The 12,726-nt window shown below is 44.9% G+C and overlaps 1 protein-coding gene across 22 annotated transcripts in view; it reads right to left on the reverse strand.

Annotated features, from left to right (window-relative positions):
* The window catches only part of LOC124619503 (CUGBP Elav-like family member 2), a 1,137,606-nt gene that overhangs the window by 440,073 nt on the left and 684,807 nt on the right, over positions 1-12,726 (reverse strand). For all 22 annotated transcript variants that reach the window (XM_047145926.1, XM_047145937.1, XM_047145924.1 and 19 more), the window contains exon 3: positions 11,385-11,467. In XM_047145926.1, coding sequence (XP_047001882.1) covers positions 11,385-11,467 — 83 coding nt within the window. The remainder of the gene's footprint in view (positions 1-11,384; positions 11,468-12,726) is intronic.

Raw genomic sequence — 12,726 nt, forward strand, 5'->3', positions numbered from 1 at the left:
TAGTATCGGTGGCTAGTGTTCCTTGATGTGCATATAACTTTGTTACCTTCACCTAACGAAAAGCTGCATGTTAAATCTTTTAACAATACGAATGTCAAGAATCCACAAAATGGTTGTATGTACTATCATTCCTACTTCACATTGATCTGATTATGTTGTATCATGTTTTTAAATGCTTGAAAATGGCACAGAGCCGAAATTTCAGTCGTAAAAAAGAAACACTAAAAGATGAAAGCAAGAAGACTTGACTTAAAAATAAATTTAAGTGTTAGAACGTCTTTTCTTGCAAGTATTTATGTAGTGTTTGACCTTATACGGAAGTGAAAAGTGGACAATAAAGAGTTCACAAAAGACAAGAATGTAGACTTTTGAAATGCGATGCTACAGAGGAGTTCTGAAGGTAAGATGGGTAACTAATGGAGAGCTACTGGGTCGAATCAGAGACAAACTAACTTTATGGCACTACTTGACTAAAAGAAGCGATTTGTCGATACGACAGATCCTAAGGATACACACACACACACACACACACACACACACACACACACACACACACACACACAGGGGATAGGCAAAATAATGTTAACAGTGGTAGTAATGGGTTTGTTTAGTAGTAGTGCACACTTCGCACTTCATATTTGCATTCAGAAACCGAGGTTGACGTAATGAAAGACCTAACAGAGTTGCAAAGTGGGCAGATTGGCGTAATGATTAGCTGGAGCGTCAGCAACCAAGACAGCCAACTTGTTGAATGTTTCAAGAGCAACTGTTTGAACAGTCATTACAGTCTACACAAAACATGGAAAGACATCATCGTGTAAACGTAGAAGTGGCCCCAAATCAAAACTAAAAGATAGAGATCGTCGTACGCTAACACGAATTGTGCCAAAACAACACAAAAGTACAGCGGCTAAAGTGACTGCAGAGCACAATAGCCATCTTCGAGACTCCGCATCTATCGACACTGTCCGCCGAGAACCCCATAAAGTGAATATTCATGGACGAGCTGCTATACCAAAATCATTAGTGACGACAACCAACACAAAGAAGCGAAAACATGTCAGGACCATAAACTCCTGGACGGCTGATCAGTGGGAACACGTCATATGCCCCGACGAGTCCACGCTTTCGGTATTTGCAACATCGGGCCGGGTTTGCATACGGACAACGCCAAAAGTAGCCTACAATCGCGATTGCTTGATTCCAACGGTTAAGCATGGAGGTGGACGTGTGATGGTGTGGACAGCCATATCACGGGACTCTGCTAGCCCCATCATTACTCTCAAAGGCCGTGATACAGCCAACGATTGCGTGAATATTTTAGGCGATCAGGTGCACCCTTATGACTCAAATGTTTTTCCCAAACAAAGCTGCCATATTTCATGACGATAACGCTCCCATTTGCACAGGCAGGACAGTACACTTGTGCTACGAGGAACATGCAACTGAGCTGCAGCGTCTTCCCTGGCCAGCGCAGTCCCCGGTCTTGGAACATTATCGAACACTTGTGGACGGTATTGGAGCGCAGACTCCAGAGCAGATTTCCGTCTCCCTCGTCGCTGAAGTAGTTAGAAGTGGTTCTGATCGAAGTGCGGCATAAATTTCCACTAGAGACCGTACGATCATAATATGCCAGTATTCCAAGAAGAATCGCAGCTGTAAACATATATTATAGGCTTGAATACAGAAAGCAAGTACAAACTGATGTACAGTCCTATATTAGAACAAATAAGCCCTCGGTCACAAATATTAAGTCAAAATTGACCAGGTTTCGACGCTACTATGAGCGTCGTCTTCAGAATTAGGCTGTTCTGAAACATATTAGGTATATAATACATTAATAAAATTAAAGTTTGTACTGACTGGAAAAAGATGCAGTACTTACAAGTCACACATTAAAAAAAATCTAATCAGGAAAGGTGACGTCATGAATAGTTGTAAGAAAGATGGCGAGCCGCTAAGGGCTGCTCGTACTTTAGTGAACAAGGGTTGCAACGAGACTGAGGTGCCCACGTTGGAAAGTGTGGGCAAGTAAACATGGTGTTGCTACGAGCGCCGTCTAGTAGCCGCAGAAACAATTAGTCTACTGTACATTCAAAATTAAGACACATGAAATTGTGATGAAGCTGATTCAGGCATAACGTAAGCACTAATGATAATAGGATAAAGTTACCTATTTATCTGCTTTAAACAGAGATATATTTTGTAACGTAAAAAAACGTTAGTTATGACATACAAGAAAACAGCAAAGATGTAACAGGAAAACAACATTTCGGTAAACTGCATGAGGAAATCTGAATCAAAGATCAAGCAATGGCTTTATAGAGTCGAAAAAGTTTTTATTTCGCAGCTGCAGCTGTTCGCTGAGAATGAGGCCATCATGACGAGAGAGATGTTTGAAAATCTCCAATTCCTCTAAAACATCTAACCTATGACCATCTTTTCAGTATGCAGAATACTGTATCGCCTATGGCTTTAGGCACGTGTCCTGTCCAGTCGAGTCCAGTCCAGTCGACGAGAGAAGAGAGCTGGCAGCACTGTTGCCAGCTTTCAACCGCGAAGCACAAACGGCTGCAAGCGGAAATAATAGTCGTGTACAGAGCTCCAGCAACACCATAGAGGCGTTTAAAAATCGCGTTATGTGATTGCGAAGGTAAGCGTGGAAACTGCCGCGCCCAGCGCACTGCAGCTACCTGGGAGCTTCTTACGCCGACTCGACTAGGTTGTAATGTCTGTAGGGCTGAAGAGGGTAGCGCAGGGCCGACCGTTCTGGAGAGCTGTATCAGACCAGTCTTCGGGCTGAAAACCGTAACGACAACAGGGGAGGGGGGGGGGGGGTGATGGGACATGGCGACAGGTCTTACTCTTAGAGGGGATCCACTGTTATGTGGTTTCTCAAAGTGTCGTCTAATTCAATCCCAGAGCGTGCACTGTCTCTCTCCTTCGAGATACGCCGAGTCCGCGCCGCCGTGCAGATCTCGGCGCTCGAGACAAACCCGCCGGCCCGTTCCCAGACAGCCGCCTCTTAATTCTGCCGCGTCTCGCTGAGCCTGCTATCGACCCACTAATCGTCCATTTACATGGCCCGCCGCGGTTTGCCTCCACCCTAGCTGGCTAGCTCCCACCAGCCCGGGGCCAACTGGCCCCCATTACACTAATGTCCGGAATCGAAGGATTTCTTCAGCTCCTTTCTCCCACACGCAGCGAAGAACCCCTGGAGGCGGGTTTAATGCGCTGATTAAAATAATTGCGCAAGCACCGGTGAAACAGCAGCCCCGCGCCCGCCGCTGTATTATCCCGAGTAATGGCGGCGTTTATCGGACGAGTAGTTCTTTCAACCGTGGGGGAGGAAACGGGCGAGAACAATGGCCCGGGCCCCCGGCGTGCACACGCGCCAGTGACTGCGGCCGCTGTTCACCAACGTCTCTCTCTCTCTACCGGTAAACTCTTGTTTACCATCAGCATTGTTGTTGTGATATATAATGTACAAATATGTCCTCACCACACCCAACAGGTGCCCGTCCACCTTGTTACTTTCAGTCCAAATGTGTGATAACAACTGTGCTAACTAAGACTGGGTGGTGCTTTTAAAGTTAAAAATTGAAAAGCTCTTATATTTGTTACACGAGGGCGCCTGTAGCTATTTTAATCGAACCAGGTAAACGTACGTCTATTACGTCTACATGAACAGAGTGTTCAGAAAGTGTCGAATGTTGTGGGAGTGGTAGTACGCACAAAACACGAAAAAAGGTCTAATAAACACGAGTCCAAGGACCAATACCATTTGAGACCTGTACGATTGTTCATAGTGGCTGAAAACGTGAGTGTCCAATATTGTGTGAGGTGGCAGCATACATCACAACATGAAAAAAAGGCCCTTTCTCATCGGTCCAGAAGCACATACTTTCTGCAACTTGTACCCTTGTTCACAGGAGAGGCTCAACCTCATGTACTTTCATGAAATTTTTTTTACAAGAAATGCTCAACGTTACGTCCGTCCAAGACAATGCATCCCTCTACCTTTAGGAGTAAGGAATCACGCACTCTCTGAAATACACGCAGTAGTAGTAGTAGTAGTAGTAGTAGTAGTAGTAGTAATTGTAGAACTGCTGGCATGAACTGAAGACGCGATCTTGCAAGGACTGAACATCGTCGACTGGAGTGACGCAGACTAATCCCTTCAAATGTTTCCATATCCGAAAATCTAGAGGATTAAGGCTGGGGAGGGGGGGGGGCGGCAAGTGTGAGACCTACTCGACCAATCCAGCGGTCCTGAAATGTCAGCGTCAGACGTTCACGCACACTGCGGATGATATGTGCTGGTGCGCCATCGTGATTAAACCACGTCTGTAGTCTTTCCTCATCATCCAACAAGGTAAGCAATACGTTAACACGAAACTCGTGATGATGAGCTCCATTTAATCTTTGTCGTGGGATTTATGGTCGCAACTCCACAGGGAATTTCATCAGTCCACATAAGCAGATTATGGAAGTTCACAAAACCATCTCTTGCCAACCCCGCCTCGTAGGTAAATAAAATCTTCCAAGAAGAGAGTGGACCTGCAAGCATACGCCTGCAAGAGCCGTTAACACAACTGCTGTTTGCTATGGTGGCCTCCTTGCCTTAGTGCCTGGACGTGCTGAAGATGGTATGGATACAGCAATTGTTCATGTAGTAGCGTCCACGCCAAGTCGATGACCCATGCTTTCTGCCAGTCGCCGCATATTGGTACTGGAACACTATAGTACGGAGACGTGCCATAGGAATAGCCCAAGGCTAACAATCAGAGTACAATAGGCAAGAACCAAACGAAGAAATCAACGAATATATAGAGAACGTAACAGACAATGCGCTGAGGAAGAATGTCGTTTGTCGGACATGGACAGTCTGACGATGTTAATCTTAAGCAAAATTATAAAGAGTAAAGGACAACCAACATGATTTGCACAGACACTAAATTACCTCCAACAAGCAAACATCAATGTAGTGGACACACAAAACAGGAATTTATTTAGGAAGAAATTCAGAAAATTGTCTTCATGGATGAAGAAGCACGAGAAGGGAAAGAGCCTCGTAACATCGAACATTTCCGGAAAGAGATTAGAACGTATGAACAGATGTGGGAGAAAATGAACAAGAATGGATGCTGCAATAAGATTAATGCAACTTGCTCTGCAACAGAGCTATCCGAATAAATAAGTAAAATAAATCGAACGGAGCGGGAGTACAATACCTGTGTATGGTAACTGTTCTGCTTCACGCAAACTAATATTCGGAAGTTTAGCGGAAGAGATCACAGGCTTCTAACGCTCATACCTATTGCTTTCTACACACTATATAGTAGACGATACTGTAAGTAGTCACAACGGACTTCTTCCTTTTACATTTCAGGGTTTTACTTGCGTTTTTCCATCCAGTTCATCTTTAAGACTTGCAACCGGGAAACCGACAACTAAAGAATACCGCTCAACTCAATCAACACGAAACACACATTCTGCACTGCCTTGAAGACAGGCACAAGCACAACCAGCTTTCTTCACTACGTAAGCAATTGCTTCCTGTCTCTGCCTTGTATGTTTTTGGATTTCTAGCCCGAAGCTTTTGACCCAGGTCTCGCCTGAACCACAGTAACGAACTGGTACAAAAACAGTCTCATTCTTCCCTGCCAGCCTCAAACATTGTCTGAAGTAATTTCTGCATTTTATTTTGGTCAGTACTAAACAAATGAGTCACTAGTTTGGTGCGAAGCTTTCTTTCAGTTACTCATTCACGTAAAATGCTCAGTAGTCTTTGTTCTGAAATGCCTACCGGTGCCTAAGCATCACTACGATACCGAACATTTTCCTGACGTATTCATTGTAGTTGCATTTTGAGCGCTCTTCAGTGGATTATTTTGGAACACGTTAAGACTGCGTTAGATTTCAGATGCCTCTTTCTTAAATGTTGAAAATGATGAGTCCGAGTTCTTAGGAAACGTTCACAAACTTTGGATGAATTACAGTTTGCATTAACCCATCACGAACAGAGAATGAGGGTACATTATTCATTCCTCATATGCGGAGAAGACAGCCGCTGACGACCTAAACTGGTAATTTCTTGCTGAAATTGCATTCAATAGTTGTAATACTTGGAACTCACTTCTATGGTCTGTTAGCAGCTACACGACGGGGACACTTGTAATTCCAGAGGTCGTGGCTTCCAAGTAATATTCTGAATCTCACAAATTGCTAAATGTGTCAATCATTCCAAATTTTTCTGAGAACGCGAAAATGTGTGTGTGTACATCAAGTAGAACAGCCGACCTGTTAAGAGGGAAATTTTAGCCAAGTTTCTGCTTTCGTTGCAAAATCTGTCTGGATTTTTAAAACTGTGCACTATTTAAAGTTCGGGGTATTTTTCGCTGAGAGATGTTCAACAGCAACGCTGATTCTTTAACTCTGTCGGTTACATTTCCTCGCGTATGTATGCAGCTGAATCTCTGTTACATCGAGGCATTTCAGAGTGTAGTCGTGTAGCAGAGTAGCTGGTAAAACCAAACAAAAGGCTTAGAGAGAGCAGATGGGCCAGTTACTAAGTGAATGAAAGGTAGAGCATTTCGGCGATCAGGATTGCTTGCGTCAGCTTCAATGTCTGAGTTATTACACGAGAACGAAGATTTCCAGGTCCATCTTACGATAGTAATTCCTTGGGCCAAGTACTGCCGACCGTTCCTGGTTAGCACGCTGTTCTCTTTGAGGTAATGTCAGTATTCCCAAACTGAGAGCCCCCTCCCCACTTGTCTTCGAACTATTCCTCCCATGTCTTAAAACAGCTCTCGTCCCTCGCGGTAAGTCAGGTATGTTGACCTATAAAGCTGTGCGTCGTATTATACTCGCGAAGGTGGCGATGACAAGATTTGGGTTTAGCCTGTAGAACAGCTAGATCTTTAGCAGCTGTGCTAAACAAGCTATTGAATTAGTTGCATACGCTATTTAATTAGTTGTATCCGCTGTTTTTGCGTGGTGCTGTGGGATGCTTTCCCGAAGTAATAACCGCTCGCAAAGTTCTCGGGCGTTGTGTCGGGTTTACGACCTGGTTACTAACGTTCACCAGGGAAACATACACAGATAGCTACCATTCCTAGCAGTGGCACTGATGTACGGGTGGCTCAGAACTGAAGGCCCATTAGTCTGCCCCCGGCGATATCTAAAGTCACTGAGTGTCCACAGGTAAAAGAAATGTGTGTTACAAAGCGTCAACGCTGAACTACTGGTATCACCTGTGCAGTTTTGGGTTCTGTTGAGGAACTCGCCGCAGCAACAGCTGCTGCGTCTTTTGAGAGACGCGATAGGCGTTTTTGAGCGTTGGGAGGCCTGTAACAGCGTGTGGCTCGGTGGCCTTCGATACAATTTTATTGCACTCGTGGGGTGGGCGTGGGTAGATGGGAGGTGTTACCGACACCCCATCTCAGGTTCGTCGATTCCTACCTAAGAAACAATGTTTAGCCTCGGCGACGGGGATGATCTGTCCACAGCAAGGCCTATCTTAGTGGGAGTACCGCACACGTCCCTCTATGGCCCCCGATGCTGCAAAGACACACTGTGTGTACGCAGCATTGCAGGCGGACGACAGCGCACTCCAGGCTCGAACTACTGTAACACACATGGTGCATCGTTATCAACAAATGACATGCGATGTCTACGAAGTTGGGCAACTAACAATAACTCGAGTGCGAGGTCGCAAAGGGTCAATGATGTTTACGGCATTCGATACTCCACATATTGTCTACCACGCAGCTCAGTATTGGCTGCTGATGGCAAGAGGGGCGCACTGGAGGTATGCAATGGTAAGCACGGCACGAGGTTACGGAGCGTTGTTGAACTGCTCAGTCGACGAGTAACTCACAACACTGCTACGATGCTAGTGGTGTTGATACAAAGCAGAAAAGTGACAACGATAAACGAATCAAACGTGGCGTTACATTTACAACAACAGTTGCCGAAGTTGGCATTTCGTCAGAAGGGAACCCAGGGAATTTCGGAGAGTGGGAAAAAAAGTAGCAGATGAAGTATTAGCGTTTCTGTGGACGGATCATCCTCTAGATGTTTGTTTTTTCCGTGCCTATAAAACATTATCGCACTAGCCCCTTGTAGGGTAGCCAGTTTCACGATAATCTCCACGACAGCGTGTTTCGCTTTCGGTTGCATGGCATCACATTCCACACGCTCTCATCATCCCGTTGCACCAATATGATTCTCTATGCATTCATTAAGAGTGCATATCTAGCTAAACGTCCTGCGCAGTTTGTAACTGCCAAGGAGTTCGCCTTCGACCTTGGTGGCACGAATCTTTGCGATCACTGTGGCGTGCCATTTTTCATTCAGTGTTCATGGTTCAAGTTAATGATATGTTTTGAACGTTTCTTCAACGTCGACGATGTCCATTTTGTGAAGTGTAATACATACATCCCGTACAAGGTCTGCGCCTCCCGGGCACTCATTTTCTGTCGCCCTCCTGATGGGAATGGTGAGTTATTAACAGCTAATATTTTTCCTGCCATAATTGTTGACACAACACTTCCAAATGAGCGTTATTCAAGACTGAATTTACTACCTCGCGCTCAAAGGGCTTCTTGTAAGTAGCAATCTCAGTTCAACGCTGCACAAAGGTTCTCGTAATCATGGACCGTAGAGTGCCTGTGGACCCCAGTTATTTCAGATGACATGGACTCTTCCTGGGAACTATTAGGAGTGGCCTTGAACAGTCATCTCATCGTGCAGCAACATATCCGGAAGGTCAGGGGAAAGGCGCTTGGTCGACTGAAGGCGCTGTATCCCGAGATGAGATGACACACACACACACACACACACACACACACACACACACACACACACACACACACACACACACACACACACATCAGCTCCAATGTTTGCATGGCCGAGTACTGAAGCCCGTAATGAGTCTTCGACGGTCCTAATACACGACGCAGCAGTCAGCCAACAGATCTATCTCGAATCTGGAAACCAAGTCTATTAACGCTGTACCACAAAGTGGCTCGATCAGCTGCGGGAGTGAAGTATTCTTAGGATCAAAACATTTACTAGAAATGTAAATAAATTAATTATAACAAACGAGAGAACGCATTGAAACCTCAGAAGCTTAAAATCTACCAACATAATTAGGATATGTAGGAACTCCCCAAGGCACATGTACTTAGAAAAGGCAGCTACAACAAAGTAGTAGTACCAGAAGATGACGACCAACTGCCTAGCAGAAATACTGTGTAGTTTATACAATTTCATTCGACGCAATGCTTTAGTACCTCTCAAGCCATTTTTCTGTCGAAAGTTTTGCTTGAATTTATCATTGTTGTTCGTGGTCCGAAAATGTCTTACGAATTTTATAAAATTTGGACGTCTCTTAAAAGTCACATCTGTACTTCCAGCAGCAGTTGGTGTGGGTTGACTGCTTTTCAGCTTCTTGCTATTACATTCATTTGTCAATGCGTTACTGTTACATTTTGTTACAGTGAAAAGCCAATTCAAAACAATGTTTCTGCTGTGTATGCCAGTTAAGCTGGTCATGTCAGCTGCTTTGTGGGAGTATGTTATAGACAGGATGTCTCAAAAACAATCATCCGATTTGGTATCACTATAGGTCTGAACGTAATAAACATATACAATGAATTTTGTTTTTTGATGAATGGGAAACTCAAAAAATTTTCTTTCTTATCTTTCCATAGGTGTTCAACATGCCCCCTTGAGATACACGACATATGTAAACGCGGTATTCAGACTGTTCCCACACTCCAGTGAGCTTGTCTTGAGTTACAGCTTCCACATATGCTGTTATACGATGTCTTAATTCAGTCATTGTTGTTGGTAACGGAGGCACACAAACAGGGTTTTTTATAAACCCCCACAAGAAACAATTATGTACAGTCATGTTCCGTGACCTTGGAGGCCAGTAACGTAAGGTTGAATCATTTGGTCGAGTGCGACCGACCCATCGTTCAGCACTCCGTTGATTTAAAAATTCCCGCACTTCCAGATTCTAGTGTGGCTGTGTCCCATCCTGTTGGTAAATGAAGTCGTTCGAATCAGTCTCCAGCTGTGGGAAAAGGAAGTTCTCAAGCATATCGAGATACGTGCTTCCTGTAACAGTAACTCTCGGCGAAGTAAAATGGACCATACACCTTTTCCCGCGAAACTGCACGAAACAGATCAAATTTTGTAGTCACTCTCATGTTCCACAACTTCATGTGGTTGTTCCGTACCCCATATTGTTACGTAATGACTGTTCACTTTTCAATCTAAATGGAATGTTGCCACGTCACTAAAAACGCTAAGCGTGGAAGAAAGCTGTCATCCTCCATCTTGCCAAGAATGAAATTACAGAACTCCACACGTTGTTGTTTGTAACCTTCACGAAGAGCTTACAGTAGCTGAATTTTGTATGGTTTCATGTTTAAACTCTGACGCAACACACGCCAGACGGACATCGGGGGCATGTTGAACTGTCGAGCTGCACGGCGAACGGATTTCTGCGGACTCTTTGTGAAAGTATGGCGGATGCGTTCGGCGTCTGTGTCAGACATTCGGGGACGGCCCGGCGATTTGGCTTTTCACGAACAACCTGTTTCTAGGAATTTTTTATCACATCGTCTAATGCTCTGTGCTGTAGGATGATCCGCATCACACTTAGTACGAAAGACACGTTGAACGGTTATTACTGACCCGTACTGCGCAAAACGAAGAAAACAAAATGCTCTCTGTTGTCTCGACAGCATTTTTACTAGAACTGAAGTGTGGTCACACTGCTGCTACCTAGCGGGAACAATGTGAAACTTGAGTTCGTTTGCTCTTTCGAAGAGCACGTTGTTTCAGACACATAACATAATATTTATCATTTTTTAAAAATCAAATTATTGTTTTTGATACAACCTGAATTTCTGACACAGTGAACGCGAAAACGTATACAAAAACATCGCTCCAACTAGCTGGCATAGCCAGAGGAACGGGACCCCGCTGTACAAAATAATCTATCGAGCTGCGGGCTCTTGACGAAGGTCGAACTTTCCGTATGTCTCCACTATAATGAACAACTAATTCTTCACGAGTGAGTCCTGCATTTATCCGCTCACTGCGAAATTCAGTAGCGGCGTCCAGACGGCAGGTCTGCGGAGGAAGCTGCCCCCGTCGTGAAGAACTGTCCTCTTATCCGACCGCAGTAGTTGGGGGGGATTAGGAGGAAGCTTCAGGAATGAGGTCGGCCCGGTAATCTGGTTGCGCGCTGCTGGCGTCTCAGCGCCGCGCAGCGGGCTGAATGCGCGTTTCAGGTGGCTGTTAGCGGAACTCGAGGCGCGAGCTGGGCTACAGCAGCTAGCGGAGCCGGTACTCACCCCTGCCAGAGTCTTGATGTTATGCAGCGCATTCTGAGCGTCCAGCGCCGACTTACGCGTGAAGAACGTCACGAAGCAGCAACCTGCAACAGCAACAAAGACCCTGTAAGGGCGACTGTTGGGAAACAAGCACGTTTGCTAAGCAGAGGTAGAGGAGTGGGGGGGGGGGGGGGGGGGGGGAATTCCCCTACTCTGCCTACCCAGCCTCAGAACAAACCGAGCCACCACGAGCGTGTATTCGCACACTAGTGCGTAACAGAAACGTTAAATATTGTTAGAACGTTGCAATTCGTTCATAGACTAGTGTAGAACAGTGGTTCCCAACCTGGGGATAAAATTGAAGTTCCTGGGGGGTAAAAACTAAACGATTCGATTCTGTTTGTCATGAAACTAAATTATCTTCAAAAGATCATTACTATCGCCACAATTTTATAAGACTAATACTGATTATACAAGTTATCAATAATTAATTTTTCTCAATTAGTAGCATTAATGCGGTGGAGGTTACAGGTTCCCCCTATACACACATACTGTGTCCCATTCATTGCTGATGATGAAACTGAGCTATATACGTAACAAATGCTATTGCAGACAGTACCTGTAGCAGTCTAGAAATTGCTTCATTACTCACTTCAAAATCGATAAATGGACTGACAGCACGATACAGCAGTAACTACGTAAGGGCTCCTACAGCCCTGTACACACTACTACTACTACTACTACTACTACTACTGTTACTACTATAGTATTAACAGCCTGAGGTCCTCCAGTTTCTGCCAATTCAGAAGTTAGGAGTGCAGCAGTCAAGTGATTCAAGAACAGTAAGATTCGTGCACTCATTTTAGCTTGGCTGATTTTAAATGGCGCTGAAGTGTGCACGTCAAGCAAGTGCCAGTATGCAGAGGAGTAACGCAGGGGAAGTATGTTTCGTAACATGTGTCTACCCTCCCCTCACTGTGGATAGTTAGCTTGCTTAATCTGCTAAGGAATCGTGGGGGAGTCGTGGGTAGTACTGGGATGCACTACGAATTCCTTCGTCATTTATTCTAACAACCCCCCCCCCCCCCCCATATATATATTACACAGTATAATAATCATTTTAAAAATAACAGTGTTCCAAGAAAAGTCTTTAATTCTGCAGTTTAGTTAGGTGCTGAAGTTGGTGTTAACGTGGAGGAGGGGGCTGGAGAGGGGAGCCAACAGATGGAAAGTGGGGCGGGAGTACTAGCTAATGTCCGATTCCATTCAGGGGTAATGGCCAAAGAAGATTGGGAACTACTTGTGTTGAATGATGTAAATATAAGAGATACTAACTTTGAACTAAACTCGGTAAGTAGTTCCC

Source organism: Schistocerca americana, chromosome 6, assembly GCF_021461395.2.
Source record: "Schistocerca americana isolate TAMUIC-IGC-003095 chromosome 6, iqSchAmer2.1, whole genome shotgun sequence".
In the NCBI taxonomy this organism is placed as follows: domain Eukaryota; kingdom Metazoa; phylum Arthropoda; class Insecta; order Orthoptera; family Acrididae; genus Schistocerca; species Schistocerca americana.